The 24,786-nt window shown below is 46.0% G+C and overlaps 1 protein-coding gene across 3 annotated transcripts in view; it reads right to left on the bottom strand.

The window, feature by feature from the left end:
* LOC121871018 (delta and Notch-like epidermal growth factor-related receptor) overlaps positions 1-24,786 on the bottom strand; it is a 340,989-nt gene that overhangs the window by 55,510 nt on the left and 260,693 nt on the right. For all 3 annotated transcript variants that reach the window (XM_042373072.1, XM_042373071.1, XM_042373073.1), the window contains one exon: positions 5,830-5,948. In XM_042373072.1, coding sequence (XP_042229006.1) covers positions 5,830-5,948 — 119 coding nt within the window. The remainder of the gene's footprint in view (positions 1-5,829; positions 5,949-24,786) is intronic.

Raw genomic sequence — 24,786 nt, 5'->3', positions numbered from 1 at the left:
CCTCGTGGCAATACACAGTAATTGGGTGTCTCGTGAGTTCAGGCTAGACCAGCAGGGGATCTCGGCGCAGCAGTGGGCCCCAGAGGCATGTGGACATGTCAAGGCGCCTACCAACCACTACCCCGCTGCCTTGCGGGTTAACCTTGGTAGGCTATGAGCGTAAACCCCGAGCGAAAAATCTGCGGTAGAGTCTCGCATCAGGCTGACATACTTATAGAGTTCCATTAAGACCCCAACGGCGGTATAGGCGTAAGAGGTGACCAATATGGGAACCCAACGAGTACACTGGCGGATGAAGGCAATGCAAGATGGACAGGCTTCTAAAGTGAAACCTAACAAACTGGGCTATCGGCAGTCCATTGCAACTCTCCCTCTCCCCAGTCATTACAACTACTTGCACCACTGGATCAGGAAAAAGGAGAGCCAAGATGTGTGGTTGCAGCCTGCGCTCTTGCTTCACCACATAAATCAACTCACGCGCAGCCATCATCCAGCTCATCATCATTAAAACCCCTATACCCCCAAAAGTCCTCTGGCGACAGATGAGTGGCAACTACTAATGGAGTGGCCCCTTCCGCTCATCCGATGGCAACTCCCTAATTAAAGACGAAGAAGGCATTCATCAGCACTGGAAAGAGCATTACCATTCATTGCTCAACAGAAACACCGTTGTGGATGCCCTGCCTTTCCAGTAGGTTCTTCAGCACCCAGAGCTGACCCACCTCAGCTATCCTCCATCCCTGGATGAGGTAGCTACTGCCATCAAGCAGATGAAAAATAAAGCCACAGGGCCTGATGGAATCCCAACCGAGGTGTACAAAGCGGGGGACCTCTTCTTACCAGCCGTCTTCACTGTATCCTGGAGAATATATAGGAGAAGGAGGAAATCTCCCAGATCTTAAAGACGCCTTGTCAACATTTATAAGAACAAGGGAGACCGGTCAGACTGTGGCATCTGCCGTAGGATTTCGCTGCTGTCCGTGGCCGGCAAGATTATCGCCCAAGTCCTCCTAAACAGACGACTTCCTGAATAACTCGTATCATTATATCATAGCTGGATGATCGTCATACTCGATTCCGAGTGACAGCAAATTAATAGCAGTTGGTACACTGTGTGGAGTGGCTTCCTTGTTTAGGGTGCATAAGTTGGAGTGGCATTATTGCCAAAAGTTGTATCTTTATTAACTAGGGTACAAAAATCAGTGAATATATTACATACAGTTCACAATCTAGAGTGGCTTTAATACCCACATAGTTCAAAGTGGCTTAAACACTTAAATAGGCCAGAGTGGTTTAACACCTACATAAGTCAGAGTGGCTTTAATTTCTAGATATTTCAAGAGTGGCTTTAATACCTACATAATTCTGAATGGCTTTAATACCTACATACTTCTGAATGGCTTTAATACCTACATAATTCAGAGCGGCTTTAATAGTTACATAATTCAGAGTGGATTTAAAACCGATATACTACAGAGTGGCTTTAATACCTACATAGTCTGCAATGGCTATAATATCTACATTACTTATTCTGGCTCTATTAATTGTGGCTTTTTTCTGGTGGCTTTGTTCCAAGTCGTGGTATTTGTCATAACAGCTTCCGCCTCCTGAGGGCTCAACTTCCGCCAGTTTAATGACGTTTCTCTCAACTTAAAAACGAAATTTCTACCGTTCATTAGCATTTCACTATTTTTTTCTATATAAATTTTTTTTACTACACACAGACTATTTTTTAGTACACGTGATTTTTATTTTTTTATTTTAGCCGAAATAAAAATGATCCATGCAAATAAAATAAAATTCCATCAATTTTTACTTCGCTCGTAAAACAGTAATGGTGCGGGAGAGAGCTATACGTTATGTATAAATCACTTATTTATTCATATATCTAAGCGTTTCCTTATCAATTAACAAATGGAAAAAAATAATATGTACTTTGTTTTATTTTAGTAACAAAACATCATGTAACATCATCAACAGGACATCGAAGGTGACGTTTTTAAAAGGAAATGGAGAAAACCGGTCATATTCGGCAAGGTTACACTGCAGACAACAACACACCACATCCTACCCGAGCTGGTATCAAACTTCGGTCGCAGTCGTAAGAGGCGAGCTGGAGCGACGAGGAAGGGCACACGTGAAGTTATACAATAAGCGGGAAGTTTGGGGAATACCAGTTAATATCTACAGTAGAATACTATGAATTAATTCTTTAAGTATAATAACTTAACCCATTGAATACGATGATTTAGTCCCTTGAGTAAGATGACTTAAACCCTAGAACGATGACTTATCTCTATGAGTACGATGACTTAACCCCTTGAGTACGATGATTTAACCCCTTGAATAAAATAACTTAACGCTTGAATGCAACGACTTATTCCCTTCAGTATGATGGCTTAGCTTTTTGAGCCCGATGTCTTAACCCTTAAAGTATGATGACAATATTTAGATTACGATGACTTAACCCGAGTACGATGTCTTAATTGAGTACGATGACTTAGTTCCTTCAGCACGACGACATAATTGAATACGTGGTAAAAAGCTAAGGTTATCATACTAGTAGGGATAAAACATCGTACTATACTTAAAGTGTCAGGTTATCACATTTAAGGAGCTAAGTTATCGTACTTAAGGAGTTAAGGTATACTACTTAAGAGGTCAAGTTATTGTATTTGAGGGGTTAAGTTATCATACTTAGGGGGTTAAAGATATCTTACTCAATGGACTGAATCATGATACTCAGGTGTTACGTTACCTTGGCTTATCACAGCTTAGGAAAAAACACTAATTGATGTCAGATTAGTTGTGCCAGTATGAGTAGGGTCCCTATAGCTTGTGGAGGTGACAGACAGACAGACATATGATTTATTTATATATATATATATATATATATATATATATATATATATATATATATATATATATATATATATATATATATATATATATATATATATATATATATATATACACACACACACACACACACACAGAGTGTTTCGTAAATACCTTTAAAAATCCAGGGGTGTATTCCTGAGACATAAATAAAGATAAATTACTAAATGACCAAATTGTCAATTCTCAATAGTTTCAGAGTTACATCACATGACAGGTTTGATAGGAATGTAATGAAACCTACGGTTACCTGACATAAATCCCCTTGATTTCTACCTGTTGGGTCACATATAAAGCAAGGTGTATGTTACAGAGGCTCGCAAACCATGAGGAATTGTGGCGCCGTGTACAGGACAGTGTGACTAATATTCTCAACACCCCTGGGGTCTGTGAACGTGTGTGACACTCACTAGTGCGACGGGCTGAGGCCTGCATTGAGCAAGAGGGGCGGAACTTGAACATTTCCTCTAAATGTTAATACCAATACAAATCATATGGTATTAGTATTGTCAATAAGCGTCACCAGCACAGTGTATTGGATGCTTCATATACACCCCATATACTGTAGGTTTCATCAGCAGGTCATGTGCTGTAACTCCGAAACTATTGAGAATTGACAGTTTGGTCTCTACGAAAATAGGCAAGGCAAGTGTGCATACATTTTTTCTGAGACACCCTGTATTTGATGTGCGTCAACTTGCCGGCTGAAATATGCCTCAGGAAACAGATCATTTTTATTATGCCAATCGTCTTTGTCACCAGAGCTGCTACATTAAGTCGAAAATTTTAACACAATTGTGTAGTAAAATAGCCTCAGTGAGGGACATTTAGCAGATGAGCAAACATCAGAGGCGAGGCGGGGTGTTCTCATCAAATGATACGCACTGGTTTTCAATCTGCTGTGAAACACACTACTCTTCATCAGTTGTAATTGTAGATTTAACTTGGAAATTAGACAATCTGTGAGCTCAAAGGCCTATGTTTATTTATCAGAATTTAGTAGATAAAAGCAAAATGGAAACTAACATCACTTGCGCAACTCTGATTCATCATTTGATTTTAGTGTTTAAAAGAGCAACGCTGATGATCGTGTTGGTTGTTCCTTTGTGTCCACTGCAGCCAAGAACAAAGCGGACACTGTGTTAAAGGTGAAAGAGATGTCAGTGAATATTGGTGGAGCCCCTGAGTGCGGGGCAACATTAATGGGGCGTTGTCAGGTCATTAATTGCGCTTGAAGAATCTAATGTACTGTTAGAGGATCATGGATGGTGCAGGACAACCTAGTGAATTGTCTGCAGGTCATTAATGGTGCAGAACAGCCTAGTGTATTGTCTACAGGTCATTAATGGTGCAGCGCAGCCTAGTGTATTGTCAGCAGGTCATTAATGGCGCAGGGCAGCCTAGTGTATTGTCAGCAGGTCATTAATGGCGCAGGGCAGCCTAGTGTATTGTCAGCAGGTCATTAATGGCGCAGGGCAGCCTAGTGTATTGTCAGCAGGTCATTAATGGTGCAGGGCAGCCGAGTGTATTGTCCGCAGGTCATTAATGGTGCAGGGCAGCCTAGTGTATTGTCTGCAGGTCATTAATGGTGGCAGCCTAGTGTATTGTCAGCAGGTCATTAATGGTGTAGGGCAGCCGAGTGTACTGTCTGCAGATCATAAATAGCAAGGTGTACGATGGACAAGTGAATACAGAGACATTCTGTCCTAAGGGTCGCTGATTCGATCCCGGTGTATTCCCAGTCCGCCCATCTGCCAATGGGCACTTAATTTTACAGTTGGGAAGTGAACTGTCGAGTAGAGTGCCGGCCACACTGCCTCATTGTGTACCAAAGGCTTAGCATGATGTATCCATACTGTACCTAACTGGGCGTCATACATATCGAACGCAGTGGCACTTTTCAGGTAGTTTCAGGAACACACACACACACAAAATAAATAAACCGACTCACCTGAAGATTAGATACACCAGATTATTTCACCCGAAGTTGAATCACCCTAAAACTTACCTAACCTAATGTTAACTTAACCTAACTTCACCAGGTAGAATTAGGGTGGTTAACCTTCAAGACGTGAATTAAGCAGCCTGCCGGGTCTAATTTCAAGGTGATCCGATAAATCTTCAGTCAGTGCTATGCACATATAACTTTTTTTCTGTGGTATGAACCATATGTCCTCAGAGCCATAAAAATACATCAGACGCTACAAGATTCAACACAAACAGTCAAGCTCACAATCATTATAACGAAGGACAACCACTAACTTAACAATGGCGGCATGAACGTCCCTCACACAGACAATTTACAAATGTCATATGAGAACCTTAACGAGATACTATCCATAGTATTGTATTAAATCTTTTCAGTCATGTGTTCTTGCATCTGACAGTGTTTGAGAGGCAGAGTTGAGACTGTGTTCACCTTCTGTCCTGATGGTCGCTTAACATGCCCGAGGACAACCTAGGTCACTTTTACACTCTGGAATATGAAGATAGTCGAGTGTAGTGAAGGCCACATTACCTCCTTGTGTACAGCACAATAAAAAAAAGCATCTATACAATTTGGTGTGAGACAATATGACAACGAACGAAGGATTTTGACAACCCTACCGAGACAAGAGGAGTCGCAGTGTTCATTTTGAAGTTCGTCGGGCCCAAACGTCAAAAAAACTATTTTGATTGTATGTACCGAGACTTAGTAATAGTACAAGAATGGAATTACAAAAGTAATAGCACAACAAGGATAGTAATACATCGAGTAATACATTAGCGTGATCGAACAACGACGACAAGTGGATTTGATGGGTGGAATAAAGAAATTTAGCGCATTTATTTCTGTCTCCCCTTACCCATCGAATGCAATTGTGTTAGTACAATCTGGTAGTACAAGGGTGGTAGCATAAGTGTTAGCACATAGGGTAGTACAAGACTCACCATGTCAGGTTTGGTGTAACAGGCGCCCTTCCCTGAGCACAGAGACCCTTCACCACACTCAGCAGACCGCACCATCACCTGAAGCTTGAAGCATTCTGTTGACGACCACGATGAACGACCTGCAAAAAATACATGTTAAACTAGTTTATGTGAAGCAAGATTAGATTAATTAAGGCTTTTGAAGAGTGTTAGGTAGGTTAAGTTAGGTTTATGTGAAGTTAGTTAGGTAACTTAGGTTAGGTTTATGTGAAGTTAGTTAGATAGGTCAAGTTAGGGTATGTGAAGTAAGGTTAGGTTAGTTTAAGTTCCCTTAGGTTAGGTAAATTTGGTATTGATAAGGTTAGGAGAGGTAAGATTAGGTCAGATTAGATTAGGTTAGCGTGTATTTGGTTAGGTTAAGAGAGTTTTAGGTGAGATTAATTTAAGCTGTTTGAGATTAAGTTTTACACACACAATATATATATATATATATATATATATATATATATATATATATATATATATATATATATATATATATATATATATATATATATATATATATATGTGGTGGTATAGGTGATGGTGAGCCTCAGGTGAATGACTCTCACTATTATAGGTGGATGTAATAAACACTCACATCCAGGTACAAGTGTCACCTGGGAGTTATGGATGTTGGCACTGGGTGTAAATTAAACCTCAGCTGAGATGCCCAATTTGTTTAGGTTAATTAGAATGGTAACTTGTTATTGAATCGTTATGCAACCACGGAATAGTTTTAGAATTTTTGTAGTTTTTTTTTTTTGGTCTAACTTTACACTACATCACTCACTCATACGCCTGACACTACATCGCTCTCATATACCTGACACTACATCGCTCACTCATACACCTGACACTACATCACTCATTCATACACCTGACACTACATCGCTCACTTATACACACACACACACACACACACACACACACACACACACACACACACACACACACACACACACACACACACACACACACACACACACACACACACACACACACACACACACGGCACCATCCAGGTCGTGGTATCTTCACTGTTTGTGGTGTAACATTACTTTTTTTTATAATAAACTTATGCTTTAGTTTAAATTAGTTTATGCACCAAATATACAACCTACACAAGTTTGTAATCAGGGAGGGAATAGTGCTCGCTCTCTCTCTCTCTCTCTCTCTCTCACACACTCACAATAGCCTCAAGGGAGACTGGTCATCTAGGTCACTGGTCTGGCAGTGCAATTTTCAAGCGTGTCTTTAGGGAAATATGCTGGCGAGGCTTTAATTTGATACATCACAGCATACTGTACAAATGATGGTCTGTTTATTATTATTATTAATAGTAGTAGTATTTTTTTATTTTAATTATGTATAATAATAATAATAATAATAATAATAATAATAATAATAATAATAATAATAATAATAATAATAATAATAATAATAATAATAATAATAATAATAATAATAATAATAATAATAACAACAAAATATCAATAGCCAAAAATTATGACAATAATGCAGTGATCATATTACTATCCCATTAGAGGGTAACGTAGCACGTATTGTAGGTATTTTATTTTAACTAACGCAAGACGATTTTATTAAGCTTTCAGGAAGTCCTGCCCTCTAAAGGGTTAATAACAATAAAAGAAAACTAGCACATAAATTAACACGAGATACACACACAAATACCTTCCTAAGTGTGATACGAAGATACGCGATTTACTCCCAATATACTAACAATTAAGATAATTCTCCTATAATGGTGTAGATCCTCAAATATTCTCCCCTTCTGTAATATAACTCGCTGTAAATTTCAAAATATTTAGTCGAAAACAAAAAACACGACGTATTTTTAGCCGTAACTTCTGTCAGTGGCCGTAATATAATGTCAAAATTCTCTCTCAGCCTTGTTAGGGAAATTCACGCCTACGATTCCCATAAATTTGATTAAGGACGAAAGATTTAGAATGGCGGTGTAAACTAAGCGGGGAGGAGGGAGAGAAGCGGCAGGCAGACGGGAACACTCTCTCTCTCTCTCTCTCTCTCTCTCTCTCTCTCTCTCTCTCTCTCTCTCTCTCTCTCACGCACCTTCTCGATCCATCAATGTCTCTCTCAATCTCACTCACTCAATATCTGTCTGTCTAGTAATCAATCTACCCTTTTCCATCTGCCATTTTTTATCAGTTTCGCTCTCCACCTTAAGCCTCTCGTTCTCTCCGTCTCTTTCCCTCTCTCTATCTCTTTCCACATATTTATATTTTTCTCGTTCCGTCTCTCTCTCTCTCTCTCTCTCTTAGGCGAGAAGAGTTTTGACGACCGTAATATTTCTGCTTCGAGAAGTTAGACAACAATATCCGCCTGAGTTATGTTGGTGGTTTTAGCGGTGGTTGAGGTGATGGTCGACCAAGGGCGCCTCGAAGCTGTGACGAGGAGCTGAAACTAGTATGTGGAGCGTCAACCACTATCAATAATAAGGACCATCAACTACTACCAATAATAAGTGGAGCATCAACCACTATTAATAATAAGTGGAGCATCAACCACTATTAATAATAAGTGGAGCATCAACCACTATCAATAATAAGTGGACCATCAACCACTATCAATAATAAGTGGACCATCAACCACTAAATAATAAGTGGACCATCAACCACTAACAATAATAAGTGGAGCATCAACCACTAACAATAATAAGAAGAGCATCAACCACTAACAATAGAAGCATCAACCACTAACAACAGGGGCATCAACCACTAAAAATAATAAGTGGAGCATCAACCACTAACAATAATAAGTGGACCATCAACCACTAACAATAATAAATGGACCATCAACGAATAACAATAATAAGTGGAGCAGTCAACCACTAACATTAATAAGTGGACCATCAACCACTAACAATAATAAGTGGACCATCAACCACTAACAATAATAAGTAGAACATCAACCACTAACAATAATAAGTAGAACATCAACCACTAACAACAATAAGTGGACCATCAACCACTAACAATAATAAGTGGACCATCAACCACTAAATATAATAAGTGGACCATCAACCACTAACAATAATAAGTGGACCATCAACCACTAACAATAATAAGTAGAACATCAACCACTAACAATAATAAGTGGACCATCAACCACTAAATATAATAAGTGGACCATCAACCACTAACAATAATAAGTGGACCATCAACCACTAACAATAATAAGTAGAACATCAACCACTAACTAGAATTATTTTGTCACTTAGAGATGTGTTGCTGTCTGTGTATAACGCCATTGTTTATTTAGTACACAGTTAATGAAGGTGTGTGTATGTATGTATGTGTGTGTGTGTGTATGTATGTATGTATGTGTGTGTGTGTGTGCGTGTGTAAGCATATATCCACAAATGATGGAATATTTCTCTAGACAACGAGATTTGGAACTTCAACTTATTTCGCCAGTTGATTATACATCCTAATGCTAACCTAACGTAACCTAACCTAACCTAACGTAACGTAACGTAACCTAACGTAAACTAACCTAACTTAAATTCAAACGCGAAAAAAAAGTAGGAGAAAAAGCTTTAATTTGTAGCAAGGACAAAGTGTGTTGGTGGTGGCAGGGAAACACACGACACATTCACCCACACCCGCGACAAACGACTCCTCTAAAATGGAACAGCGCCATAAATACCACGACTGGACGCCACTTTGAGCAAACAAGAAACTGCCATTTCAAAGTCAAGGTCGCGAGGCAGCCAAGTCGTCCTTGGATGATGGGGTGAGTCAGGTGGTCGATCGTATACTGGGGATGGTGAGTCAGGTGGCCGACCGTTTACTGGGGATGGTGAGTCAGGTGGCCGACCGTATACTGAGTATGGTGAGTCAGGTGGCCGACCGTTTACGGAGTCAGGTGGTCGATCGTATACTGGGGATGGTGAGTCAGGTGGTCGATCGTATACTGGGGATGGTGAGTCAGGTGGCCGACCGTATACTGGGGATGGTGAGTCAGGTGGTCGATCGTATACTGGGGATGGTGAGTCAGGTGGCCGACCGTATACTGGGGTTGGTGAGTCAGGTGGTCGATCGTATACTGGGGATGGTGAGTCAGGTGGCCGACCGTATACTGAGTATGGTGAGTCAGGTGGCCGACCGTATACTGGGGATGGTGAGTCAGGTGGCCGACCGTATACTGGGGATGGTGAGTCAGGTGGTCGATCGTATACTGGGGATGGTGAGTCAGGTGGCCGACCGTATACTGGGGATGGTGAGTCAGCTGAAAAGTCAGGAGTGGAAGGGTAGATGAAGAGGGTGGAACGTTTCTGCCACTGTTGGTGCTTCTGCCACTGTTGGTGCTTCTGCCACTGTTGGCACTTCTGCCACTGGTGGCACTTCTGCCACTGTTGGCACTTCTGGCACTGTAGGTGCTTCTGGCACTGTTGGCACTTCTGGCACTGTTGGTGCTTCTGCCACTGTTGGCACTTCTGACACTGTTGGCACTTCTGGCACTGTTGGCACTTCTGGCACTGTTGGTGCTTCTGCCACTGTTGGCACTTCTGGCACTGTTGGTGCTTCTGCCACTGTTGGCACTTCTGCCACTGGTGGCACTTCTGCCACTGTTGGCACTTCTGGCACTGTTGGTGCTTCTGGCACTGTTGGTGCTTCTGCCACTGTTGGCACTTCTGGCACTGTTGGTGCTTCTGGCACTGTTGGTGCTTCTGCCACTGTTGGCACTTCTGGCACTGTTGGCACTTCTGGCACTGTTGGTGCTTCTGCCACTGTTGGCACTTCTGGCACTGTTGGTGCTTCTGCCACTGTTGCTGGCAATCTCTGCCACTGGCACTTCTGCCACTGTTGGCACTTCAACAGCAGCTTCTGGCACTGTTGGTGCTTCTGCCACTGTTGGCACTTCTGGCACTGTTGGTGCTTCTGGCACTGTTGGCACTTCTGGCACTGTTGGCACTTCTGGCACCGTTGGCACATCTGGCACTGTTGGTGCTTCTGCCACTGTTGGCACCCCCGCACTGTTGGTGCTTCGGCCAAGGTTGGCAATCTCTGCCACTGGTGGCACTTCTGGCACCGTTAAGCACTTCTGCCACTGTTGGTAACTTCTGGCACTGTTGGTGCTTCGCCACTGTTGGCACTTCTGCCACCGCTGGTGCTTCTGCCACCGCTGGCACCCCCACCGTTGGGCACTTCCCCGGCACCGTTGGCAACTTCGCCACCGTTGGCACTTCTGGCACTGCTGGCACTTCTGGCACTGTTGGCGCTCCACTGTTGGCACTTCTGCCACTGTTGGTGCTTCTGCCACTGATGGCACTTCTGGCACTGTTGGTGCTTCTGCCACTGTTGTCACTTCTGCCACTGGTGGCACTTCTGCCACTGTTGGCACTTCTGGCACTGTTGGTGCTTCTGCCACTGTTGGCATTCTGCCACTGGTGGCACTTCTGCCACTGTTGGCACTTCTGCCACTGTTGGCACTTCTGCCACTGTTGGTGCTTCTGGCACTGTTGGTGCTTCTGCCACTGTTGGCACTTCTGCCCTGTTGGCATTTCTGACACTGTTGGTGCTTCTGGCACTGTTAGTGCTTCTGCCACTGTTGGCAATTCTGCCACTGTTGGCACTTCTGCCACTGTTGGTGCTTCTGCCACTGTTGGCACTTCTGCCACTGTTGGCGCTTCTGCCACTGTTGGCACTTCTGCACTGTAGGCGCTTCTGCCACTGTTGGCACTTCTGCCACTGTAGGCACTTCTGACACTGTTGGTGCTTCTGCCACTGTTGGTGCTTCTGCCACTGTTGATGCTTCTGGCACTGTTGGTGCTTCTGGCACTGTTGGTGCTTCTGACACTGTTGCACTTCTGCCACTGTTGGCGCTTCTGCCTGTTGGTGCTTCTGACACTGTTGGCACTTCTGCCACTGTGGCACTTCTGCCACTGTTGGTGCTTCTGCCACTGTTGGCACTTCTGCCACTGTTGTGCTGCCACTGTTGGCACTTCTGACACTGTTGGCACTTCTGGAACTGTGGCACTTCTGGCACTGTTGGTTCTTCTGCCACTGTTGGCCTTCTGCCACTGGTGGCACTTCGCGCACTGTTGGTGCTTCTGCCACTGTTGGCACTTCTGGCACTGTTGGCACTTCTGGCACTGTTGGTGCTTCTGCCTGTTGGCACTTCTGCCACTGTTGGTTGCTTTGAGCTTCTGCCACTGTTGGCACTTCTGGCACTGTTGGTGCTTCTGCCCGTGCTGGCACTGTTGGTGCTTCTGCCACTGTTGGCACTTCTGCCACTGTTGGCACTTCTGGCACTGTTGGTGCTTCTGCCACTGTTGGCCTTCTGCTGTTGCTGCCACTGTTGGCACTTCTGCCTGTGGCACTTCTGGCACTGTTGGTGCTTCTGCCACTGTTGGCACTTCTGGCACTGTTGGTGCTTCTGCCACTGTTGGCACTTCTGGCACTGTTGCTGCTTCTGCCACTGTTGGCACTTCTGCCACTGTTGGCACTTCTGGCACTGTTGGTGCTTCTGCCACTGTTGGCACTTCTGGCACTGTTGGTGCTTCTGCCACTGTTGGCACTTCTGCCACTAGTGGCACTTCTGCCACTGTTGGCACTTCTGGCACTGTTGGTGCTTCTGGCACTGTTGGTGCTTCTGCCACTGTTGGCACTTCTGGCACTGTTGGTGCTTCTGCCACTGTTGGCACTTCTGCCACTGGTGGCACTTCTGCCCTGTTGGCACTTCTGGCACTGTTGGTGCTTCTGGCACTGTTGGTGCTTCTGCCACTGTTGGCACTTCTGGCACTGTTGGTGCTTCTGCCACTGTTGGCACTTCTGGCACTGTTGGCACTGTTGGTGCTTCTGCCACTGTTGGCACGTCTGGCACTGTTGCTGCTTCTGCCACTGTTGGCACTTCTGCCACTGGTGGCACTTCTGCCACTGTTGGCACTTCTGCCACTGTTGGTGCTTCTGCCACTGTTGGTGCTTCTGCCACTGTTGGCACTTCTGGCACTGTTGGCACTTCTGGCACTGTTGGTACTTCTGGCACTGTTGGCACTTCTGGCACTGTTGGTGCTTCTGCCCATATTGGCACTTCTGCCTGTTGGCACTGCCTGTTGGCACTTCTGGCACTGTTGGTGCTTCTGGCACTGTTGGTGCTTCTGGCACTGTTGGTGCTTCTGCCACTGTTGGCACTTCAACTGTTGGTGCTTCTGCCACTGTTGGCACTTCTGCATGCATGTTGGTGCTTCTGCCACTGTTGGCACGTCTGGCACTGTTGGCACTACTGTTGGTGCTTCTGCACTGTTGGCACTTCTGCCACTGTTGGTGCTTCTGCCATTGATGTCACTTCTGGCACTGTTGGTGCTTCTGCCACTGTTGTCACTTCTGCCACTGGTGGCACTTCGCCACTGTTGGCACTTCTGGCACTGTTGGTGCTTCTGCCACTGTTGGCACTTCTGCCACTGGTGGCACTTCTGCCACCTTTGGCACTTCTGCCACTGTTGGCACTTCTGCCACTGTTGGTGCTTCTGGCACTGTTGGTGTTTCTGCCACTGTTGGCACTTCTGCCACTGTTGGCACTTCTGACACTGTTGGCGCTTCTCCACTGTTGGTGCTTCTGCCACTGTTGGTGCTTCTGCCACTGTTGGCACTTCTGCCACTGTTGGCACTTCTGCCACTGTTGGTGCTTCTGCCACTGTTGGCACTTCTGCCACTGTTGGCGCTTCTGCCACTGTTGGCGCTTCTGCCACTGTAGGCGCTTCTGCCACTGTTGGCGCTTCTGCCACTGTAGGCACTTCTGACACTGTTGGTGCTTCTGCCACTGTTGGTGCTTCTGCCACTGTTGGTGCTTCTGGCACTGTTGGTGCTTCTGCCACTGTTGGCGCTTCTGCCACTGTTGGCACTTCTGCCACTGTTGGCACTTCTGCCACTGTTGGCACTTCTGCCACTGTTGGCACTTCTGCCACTGTTGGTGCTTCTGGCACTGTTGGTGCTTCTGCCACTGTTGGCACTTCTGCCACTGTTGGCACTTCTGACACTGTTGGTGCTTCTGCCACTGTTGGTGCTTCTGCCACTGTTGGCACTTCTGCCACTGTTGGCACTTCTGCCACTGTTGGCACTTCTGCCACTGTTGGCACTTCTGCCACTGTTGGCGCTTCTGCCACTGTTGGCGCTTCTGCCACTGTAGGCGCTTCTGCCACTGTTGGCGCTTCTGCCACTGTAGGCACTTCTGACACTGTTGGTGCTTCTGCCACTGTTGGTGCTTCTGGCACTGTTGGTGCTTCTGACACTGTTGGCACTTCTGCCACTGTTGGTGCTTCTGACCTGTTGGCACTTCTGCCACTGTTGGCACTTCTGCCACTGTTGGTGCTTCTGCCACTGTTGGCACTTTGCCACTGTTGGTGCTTCTGCCACTGTTGGCACTTCTGGCACTGTTGGTGCTTCTGCCACTGTTGGCCACGGCACTGTTGGTGCTTCTGCCACTGTTGGCACTTCTGACACTGTTGGTGCTTCTGCCACTGTTGGCACTTCTGCCACTGTTGGCACTTCTGCCACTGTTGGCACTTCTGCCGCTGTTGGTGCTTCTGCCACTGTTGGCACTTCTGCCACTGTTGGCACTTCTGCCACTGTTGGCACTTCTGCCGCTGTTGGTGCTTCTTGCCACTGTTGGCACTTCTGCCACTGTTGGCACTTCTGCCACTGTTGGCACTTCTGCCGCTGTTGGTGCCTGCCGCTGTTGGTGCTTCTGCCACTGTTGGCACTTCTGCCACTGTTGGCACTTCTGCCACTGTTGGCACCTGACTGGTGGCACTTCTGCATTGTTGGTGCTTCTGGCACTGTTGGCACTTCTGCCACTGTTGGCACTTCTGCCGCTGTTAGTGCTTCTGCCACTGTTGGCACTTCTGCCACTGTTGGCACTTCTGCCACTGTTGGCACTTCTGCCACTGTTGGCACTTCTGCCACTGTTGGCACTTCTGCCACTGTTGGCACTTCCGGCACTGATGGTGCTTCTGCCACTGGTGGCACTTCTGACCTGATTGGTGCTTCTGCCACTGTTGGTACTTCTGACACTGTTGGTGCTTCTGCCTGTTGGTACTTCTGACACTTTTGGTGCTTCTGCCACTGTTGGCACTTCTGACACTTTGGTGCTTCTGCCACTGGTGGCACTTCTGACACTGTTGGTGCTTCTGCCACTGTTGGTACTTCTGACACTTTTGGTGCTTCTGCCACTGTTGGCAATTCTGGCACTGTTGGTGTTTCTGCCACTGTTGGCACTTCTGACACTGTTGGTGCTTCTGCCACTGGTGGCATACTGACACTTTTGGTGCTTCTGCCACTGTTGGCAATTCTGGCACTGTTGGTGTTTCTGCCACTGTTGGCACTTCTGACACTGTTGGTGCTTTTGCCACTGTTGGCACTTTTGACACGGTGCTTCTGCACTGTTGGCACTTCTGACACTGTTGGTGCTTTTGCCTGTTGGCACTTCTGACACTGTTGGTGCTTTGCCACTGTTGGCACTTCTGACACTTTTGGTGCTTCTGCCACTGTTGGCAATTCTGGCACTGTTGGTGTTTCTGCCACTGTTGGCACTTCTGACACTGTTGGTGTTTCTGCCACTGTTGGCACTTCTGAAACTTTGGTGCTTCTGTCACTGTTGGCACTTCTGACACTGTTGGTGTTTCTGCCTGTTGGCACTTCTGACACTGTGTTTCTGCCACTGTTGGCACTTCTGACACTTGGTGCTTCTGCCACTGTTGGCACTTCTGACACTGTTGGTGCTTTTGCCACTGTTGGCACTTCTGACACTGTTGGTGCTTTTTGCCACTGTTGGCACTTCTGACACTTTGGTGCTTCTGCCACTGTTGGCAATTCTGGCACTGTTGGTGTTTCTGCCACTGTTGGCACTTCTGACACTGTTGGTGTTCTGCGTTGGCACTTCTGAAACTTTGGCTTCTGTCACTGTTGCACTGACACTGTTGGTGTTTCTGCCACTGTTGGCACTTCTGACACTGTTGGTGTTTCTGCCACTGTTGGCACCTGACACTGTGCTTCTGTTGCATTGGTGTTTCTGCCACTGTTGGCACTTCTGACACTGTTGGTGCTTTGCCACTGTTGGCACTTCTGACACTTTTGGTGCTTCTGCCACTGTTGGCACTTCTGACACTGTTGGTGTTTCTGCCACTGTTGGCACTTCTGACACTGTTGGTGCTTTTGCCACTTTGGCACTTCTGCCACTGTTGGCACTTCTGACCCTTTGGTGCTTCTGTCACTGCGCTTCTGACACTGTTGGTGCTTTTGCCACTGTAGGCACTTCTGACACTTTTGGTGGTTCTGCCACTGTTGGCACTTCTGACACTGTTGGTGCTTCTGCCACTGTTGGTACTTCTGACACGTTTGGTGCTTCTGCCACTGTGCCTGACACTTTTGGTGCTTCTGCCACTGTTGGCACTTCTGGCACTGTTGGTGTTTCTGCCACTGTTGGCACTTCTGACACTGTTGGTGTTTGTGCCACTGTTGGCACTTCTGACACTGTTGGTGTTTCTGCCACTGTTGGCACTTCTGACACTTTTGGTGCTTCTGTCACTGTTGGTACTTCTGACACTGCTTTTGCCACTGTTGCCTGGCACTGTTGGCACTTCTGACACTGTTGGTGCTTCTGACACTGTTGGTGCTTCTGCCACTGTTGGTGCTTCTGCCACTGTTGGCACTTCTGACACTGTTGGTGCTTTTGCCACTGTTGGCACTTCTGACACTTTTGGTGCTTCTGTCACTGTTGACACTTCTGACACTGTTGGTGCTTTTGCCACTGTTGGCACTTCTGACACTGTTGGTGCTTCTGACACTGTTGGTGCTTCTGCCACTGTTGGCACTTCTGACACTGTTGGTGCTTTTGCCACTGTTGGCACTTCTGACACTGTTGGTGCTTCTGACACTGTTGGTGCTTCTGACACAGTTGGTGCTTCTGACACTGTTGGTGCTTCTGCCACTGTTGGTACTTCTGACACTGGTGCTTCTGCCCGGTAGGCACTTCTGACACTTTGGTGCTTCTGCTGTTGGCACTTCTGACACTTTTGGTGCTTCTGCCACTGTTGGCACTTCTGACACTGTTGGTGCTTCTGCCACTGTTGGCACTTCTGACACTTTGGTGCTTCTGCCTGTTGGCACTTCTGCTGTTGCCTGCCACTGTTGGTACTTCTGACACCTTTTGGTGCTTCTGCCTGTTGGCACTTCTGACACTTTTGGTGCTTCCTGCTGGCACTTCTGGCACTGTTGGTGTTTCTGCCACTGTTGGCACTTCTGACACTGTTGGTGTTTCTGCCACTGTTGGCACTTCTGACACTGTTGGTGTTTCTGCCACTGTGGCACTTCGACACTTTTGGTGCTTCTGTCACTGTTGGTACTGGACACTGTTGGTGCTTTTGCCACTGTTGGCACTTCTGACTTTGGTGCTTCTGCACTGTTGGTGCTTCTGCCACTGTTGGTGCTTCTGCCACTGTTGGCACTTCTGACACTGTTGGTGCTTTGCCACTGTTGGCACCTGACACTTTGCTTCTGTCACTGTTGACACTTCTGACACTGTTGGTGCTTTTGCCACTGTTGGCACTTTGTCACTGTTGGTGCTTCTGACACTGTTGGTGCTTCTGCCACTGTTGGCACTTCTGACACTGTTGGTGCTTTTGCCACTGTTGGCACTTCTGACACTGTTGGTGCTTCTGACACTGTTGGTGCTTCTGACACTGTTGGTCTTCTGACACTGTTGGTGCTTCTGCCACTGTTGGTACTTCTGACACGGTGCTTCTGCCCGGTAGGCACTTCTGACACTTTGGTGCTTCTGTCACTGTTGGCACTTCTGACACTTTTGGTGCTTCTGCCACTGTTGGCACTTCTGACACTTTTGGTGCTTCTGCCACTGTAGGCACCTGACACTGTTGGCACTGACACTGTTGGTGCTTTGCCACTGTTGGCACTTCTGACACTGTTAGTGCTTCACACTGTTGGTGTCTGCCACTGTTGGCACTTCTGACACTGTTGGTGCTTTTGCCACTGTTGGCACTTCTGACACTTTTGGTGCTTCTGTTACTGTTGGCACTTCTGACACTGTTGGTACTTTTGCCACTGTTGGCACTTACACTGTTGGTGCTTCTGACACTGTTAGTGCTTCTGTCTGTTGGCACTTCTGACACTGTTGGTGCTGCCACTGTTGGCACTTCTGACACTGTTGGTGCTTCTGCCACTGTTGGTACTTCTGACACTTTTGGTGCATTTGCCACTGTAGGCACTTCTGACACTTTTGGTGCTTCTGACACTGTTGGCACTTCTGACACTGTTGGTGCTTCTGACACTGTTGGTGCTTCTGCCACTGTTGGCACTTCTGACACTGTTGGTGCTTTGCCACTGTTGGCACTTCTGACACTGTTGGCACTTCTGACACTTTTGGTGCTTCTGTCACTGTTGGCACTTCTGACACTGTTGGTGCTTTTGCCACTGTTGGCACTTCTGACACTGTTGGTGCTTATGACACTGTTGGTGCTTCTGGCTGTTGGTGTGTCTGACTTGTTGGTGCTTCTGCCACTGTTGGCACTTCTGACACTGTTGGTGCTTTTGCCACTGTTGGCACTTCTGACACTTTTGGTGCTTCTGCTCACTGTTGGCACTTCTGACACTGTTGGTGCTTTTGCCACTGTTGGCACTTCTGACACGTTGTGCTTCTGACACTGTTGGTGCTTCTGTCACTGTTGGCACTTCTGACACTGTTGGTGCTTCTGCCACTGTTGGCACTTCTGACACTGTTGGTGCTTCTGCCACTGTTGGTACTTCTGACACATTTGATTGCTTCTGCCTGTAGGCACTTCTGACACGGTGCTTCTGACACTGTTGGCACTTCTGACACTGTTGGTGCTTCTGACACTGTTGGTGCTTCTGCCACTGTTGGCACTTCTGACACTGTTGGTGCTTTTGCCACTGTTGGCACTGACACTGTTTGCACTTCTGACACTTTGGGTGCTTCTGTCACTGTTGGCACTTCTGACACTGTTGGTGCTTTTGCCACTGTTGGCACTTCTGACACTGTTGGTGCTTCTGACACTGTTGGTGCTTCTGCCACTGTTGGCACTTCTGACACTGTTGGTGCTTTGCTACTGTTGGCACTTCTGACACTGTTGGTGCTTCTGACACTGTTGGTGCTTCTGCCACTGTTGGCACTTCTGACACTTTGGTTGCTTCTGTCACTGTTGGCACTTCTGACTGTTGGTGCTTCTGACACTGTTGGTGCTTTTGACACTGTTGGTGCTTTTGCCACTGTTGGCACTTCTGGTGCTTCTGTCACTGTTGGCACTTCTGAATTGCTTCTGACACTGTTGGCACTTCTGACACTGTTGGTGCTTCTGACACTGTTCTTCTGTCACTGTTGGCACTTCTGACACTGTTGGTGCTTCTGCCACTGTTGGCACTTCTGACACTGTTGGTGCTTCTGCCACTGTAGGCACTTCTGACACTTTTGGTGCTTCTGACACTGTTGGTGCTTCTGACACTGTTGGTGCTTCTGCCACTGTTGGCACTTCTGACACTGTTGGCACTTCTGACACTGTTGGTGCTTTTGCCACTGTTGGCACTTCTGACACTGTTGGCACTTCTGACACTTTTGGTGCTTCTGTCACTGTTGGCACTTCTGACACTGTTGGCACTTCTGACACTGTTGGCACTTCTGACACTGTTGGGTGCTTCTGACACTGTTGGTGCTTCTGCCACTGTTGGCACCTGACACTGTTGGTGCTTTTGCCTGTTGGCACTTCTGGCACTGTTGGTGCTGACACTGTTGGTGCTTCTGACACTGTTGGTGCTTCTGCCACTGTTGGCACTTCTGACACTGTGGCACTTCTAACTGTTGGTGCTTTTGCCACTGTTGGCACTTCTGGCCTGTTGGTCTTTGACTGTTAGTGCTTCTCACACTGTTGGTGCTTCTGCCACTGTTGACTGTTGGTGCTTCTGCCACTGTTGGCACTTCTGGCACTGTTGGTGCTTGACACTGTTGGTGCTTCTGTCACTGTTGGCACTTCGCACTGTTGGCACTTCTGACACTGTTGGTGCTTCTGCCACTGTTGGCACTTCTGACACTGTTGGTGCTTCTGACACTGTTGGTGCTTCTGCCACTGTTGGCACTTCTGACACTTTGGTGCTTCTGCTGTGGTTCACTGTTGGTGCTTCTGACACTGTTGGCACTTCTGACACTGTTGGTGCTTCTGACACTGTTAGTGCTTCTGTCACTGTTGGCACTTCCACACTGTTGGTGCTTCTGCCACTGTTGGTGCTTCTGACACTGTTGGTGCTTCTGACACTGTTGGTGCTTCTGACACTGTTGGTGCTGCTTCTGACACTGTTGGTGCTTTTGCCACTGTTGGCACTCTGACACTTTTGGTGCTTCTGACACTGTTGGCACTTCTGACACTGTTGGTGCTTCTGACACTGTTGGTGCTTCTGACACTGTTGGTGCTTTGCCACTGTTGGCACTTCTGACACTTTTGGTGCTTCTGTCACTGTTGGCACTTCTGACACTGTTGGTGCTTCTGCCACTGTTGGTGCTTCTGCCACTGTTGGCACTTCTGACACTGTTGGTGCTTTTGCCACTGTTGGCACTTCTGACACTTTGGTGCTTCTGTCACTGTTGGCACTTCTGACACTGTTGGTGCTTCTGCCACTGTTGGTTCCGCCACTGTTGGTGCTTCTGACAGTTGGTGCTTCTGACACTGTTGGTGCTTTTGCCACGTTGGCACTTCGACACTTTTTGGTGCTTCTGTCACTGTTGGCACTTCTGACACTGTTGGTGCTTTTGACACTGTTGGTGCTTCTAGCACTGTTGGTGCTTCTGGCACTGTTGGTGCTTCTGGCTCTGTTGGTGCTTCTGGCACTGTTGGCACTTCTGGCACTGTTGGTGCTTCTGCACTGTTGGTGCTTCTGACACTGTTGGCACTTCTGGCACTGTTGGTGCTTCTGACACTGTTGGTGCTTCTCGAACTGCTGGTGCTTCTGGCACTGTTGGTGCTTCTGGCACTGTTGCACTTGGCACTGTTGTGCTTCTGGCACTGTTGGTGCTTCTGCCACTGTTGGCACTTCTGGCACTGTTGGTGCTTCTGACACTGTTGGTGCTTCTGACACTGTTGGTGCTTCTAACACTGTTGGTGCTTCTGACACTGTTGGTGCTTCTGGCACTGTTGACATCGTTGGCACTTCTGGCATCTTTGACACTTGGTAATTCTGGCACTGTTGGCACTGTTGTTATTTCTGGTACTGTTGGCATTGTTGGTGATTCTGGCACTGTTGGTAAGTCTGACACTATTGGTACTTCTGGCACTGTTGGCACTGTTGTTATTTCTGGTACTGTTGGGGATTCTGGCACTGTTGGCACGTCTGACAGTATTGGTACTTCTGGCACTGTTGGCACTTCAAAGAGATTGTAAAGTTTAATTTTCTTTTCAGGTGGTGTGAGGAAATTGAATCAATAAAACATGAGGGGAGAAAAGGAACAGGAGGTGGAGGAAAAAGAGGAATATGAGGAAGAGGGACAATAACAAGGAATAACAAGAATGAGGGAAGAAGTAAAGAAATGAATGAATGACGTATTGAAAAAAAAACGAGTAAAGGAGGAAGAAGAAAAATGAATTAATGAAAGAGGAAGGATAGAAGGAAAGAACGAATAACTGAATGAAGGATGAAAGACAAAAGAATGATTGAAAGGAAAAAGAAGGAATAAATTATAGAATGAACGACAATTGAAGGCAAAAAAAAATAGAAAATACGAAATGAAAGAAGACGACAAATTGGTGAATGAACGAGGAGGAAACGATAAACAATCGAAGAATGAAAGGAAGAAGGCAACAAGAGAGAGAGAGAGAGAGAGAGAGAGAGAGAGAGTGAGAGAGAGAAAAAGAAAAGAATTGAGAAACAAAGATGGGAAAAGTTTGAGAACACGAAATGTAAAGTGACAAGAGGGAAAAATATCCAGAGATAAAGTAAGATGGTTGACAGTGGAGGTGCTATTATCCATCACAGAGACGACAGTGAACCAAGATGCTTAGGAACATCTGAATATTAGACACTCCAGCTTATTTCACTTGACGATTAGACACCCAAGCTTATTATACCTAAATATTAAACAGCTAAGCTTATTTCACTTGACGATTAGATACCCAAGTTTATTATACCTAAATATTAAACAGCTAAGCTCATTTCACCTGACGATTAGACGCTCAAGTTTATTTAACCTGAATATTAGACACCCGAGCTTATTTCACTTGAATATTAGACACTCCAGCTTATTTCACTTAAATATTAGACACCCAAGCTTATTATACCTAAATATTAAACACCCAAGCTTCTTTCACTTGAAGATTAAACATCTCGGCTTATTTCACCTGAAGATATTCTCAGCTTATTTCACCTGAAGATTGGACACCAAAGCTTGCTTCACCTGAAAATTAATCACCCTGGCGTTACCTGGGGATTAAGTTCGGTTAAGTTAGGAAGGTTAGGTTAGGTTATGGTGGTTAATATTCAGGTGAAATAAGCTGGGGTGTCTAATTTTCAAGTGACCCAGTTCTTATTACCAAACTCGTCTTAGGTGTTAATTGTTTTTTGTTTATTTTATCTTGTTGACAACTCCATAAGGCATGGACGGACGCACGGACAGCAAATGGACTGGCGCATGGATAGACACAGAGAGACAGACAGACAGACACAAGGACAAGTGCACAAGAACAGACACAAAGACGACCCCCATGCTTCCTAAGTCTCCGTCCTGGTATAAGAAGAAGATGACGCATACAATTTAAAGACGAGGATGAGACAAGTTGCTGATGATTAATGGATTCAGCACTACTGAGGCCGCCCAGGTGCGTTTGACTGAACGTTTCTGAGAGAGAGAGAGAGAGAGAGAGAGAGAGAGAGAGGTGCGGTGGGGGGGTCCTGGCGGCAGCAGGGAGGGAAGCGAGGTGATGCGGTGGGTGGGCTGGTGGGAGCAGGGAGGGACCAGGAGAGCGGGGAGGGACCAGGAGAGCAGGGAAGGACCAAGAGCAGAAGGGAGGAGCCAGGGGAAGAAGGGAGGGGCCAGGGGGAGCAGAGAGGGACCAGGGAGCAGCAGAAAGGGTCCAGGAGGCAGCAGGGAATGACTAGGGGGCTAGGGAGGGTCAGGAGGCAGCAGGAAGAGACCAGTGGCAGCAGAGAGGGGCCAGGAGGCAACAGGAAGGGGCCAGGAGGCAGCAGGAAGAGGCCAGGAGGCAGCAGAGAGGGACTAGTGGGAGTAGCGGGGGGGATCAGGAGCCAGCAGGGGGGACCAGCTCAACTCGTGCATACTAACTAACATGGTCGTCAGTGTCTCGCCTTGATGATAACCACAAGTTTTAATCACTTAAATTATTCCCAAACTCCTTCAAGATTATATCATAAATGTGATGCTTATTACGTCATTTGGGAAGATGTCATGTCAGAATTTTTTTTAAATATCGAACTGGGTATATACAGTACTGTACAGTACAGCAACAGGTAGATTTACGGGATTTAATGAAAGTAAATGTAAATCCTTCTCAAAAGAGTCTTCAGAATATTGATTTAGTGTAACCTGTAAATATAGAGCTAAATTGTCGATGTCTTTGTGTTGGGTCAGGGAGTATCTTGGTGATATAAAGGCACCCGGGAGGCGTGGTAGAGCCGAGGGAGGTGTGATAGAGGCGAGGAAGGTGTGATAAAAGTTAGGGATTGTGTTAGAGCAGAAGAAGGTGTGATAGAGGCGCATGCGACATGTTCTGCAGATATCACTTGTAGGGCAAATATTCTACCAACAACTCCTGAACATAAAGAAATCTTATAGGCCTCATTGGAAAGGTCTTGCCTCAGGGAGTGCCTTGCTAAAGGAAAAAAAAACGGTGCGGAGGCTTGGGAAACGTATACAGGTGGAGCCTGAGAGCCAAGTGGTTGGAGATTTAATTGAGGAATAAGACTTAATAAGTTATAGTATATCGACACGAAAAAGCCATGATAGTGTTAACTCGGGTAAAGAAAAACAAAGTAGAAGGGTGAAATATCTGAAGCAAACAAGAACTTCATGAAGATAATTATGTGAAGGAAATGGGAAAATTATCTAAATGGCTAAAAACGTTAACTTTGATAAAAACATTACAGTAACATTACGGGGAAGATATGTTGTCGTGTAACTGCACTTCGGTAACAAAAACAATAAAGAATCAGATGCTCCATGAAGATAGCCAAACAAAATATAACAAGAGAAAATTGTATCATAGCTTTCACGCAAAGTTGGAGCCATTATAAGAAACGCAGACATCATTGTCACAAGAAGTAGGAAGTTTTATGCAGATCTGTACGAGTAAGCAGACGAGGATACAACTGAGGACAAAAGATGAGTTTAACTGTAGATTAGGCATCCCAGCTTATCTCACCTGACGACTAAACGTAAGTGTTATCTAAGGGGTAAGGCAAAGTTAGGTTAGATTAGGTTAGGTTTGGTTATAGATGGTTAGGTATTGTTATGTTAGTTATGTTATGCAATTTTTTTTATGTTATGTTATAATATGTTATGTTACGTTAGGTAAAATTTTGTTATGTTATGTTTGCTTTCGGTAGCATTAGGGTGTTTAATCATAATGTTAAATATGCTGGAGTGCTTAATCTTCAGGTGACCCGGATGGAGAAATGAAGACAGAAATGCTCAATGTTTGGACGACAGCACATACCACCACACACATAAACAACAATGAAGAGCTCAGAGAAGGTGGGCTATTACGATGTACTAACAGTCTCCCAAAAAAGTTAACTTTACAAAAATCATGTTAGACAATATGACAGAACGGACCAAGGATTTTGACAACCATACTGAGATAACAGGAGTCGCAGTGTTCATTCTGATATTTCTTTGCCCAGTAAAAAATTTTTTGAGCGACTATTATAA

The sequence above is a fragment of the Homarus americanus genome, unplaced genomic scaffold, assembly GCF_018991925.1.
Source record: "Homarus americanus isolate GMGI-L3 unplaced genomic scaffold, GMGI_Hamer_2.0 scaffold52512, whole genome shotgun sequence".
NCBI classification, from domain to species: domain Eukaryota; kingdom Metazoa; phylum Arthropoda; class Malacostraca; order Decapoda; family Nephropidae; genus Homarus; species Homarus americanus.
This window is presented reverse-complemented; position numbering and strand designations above follow the sequence as displayed.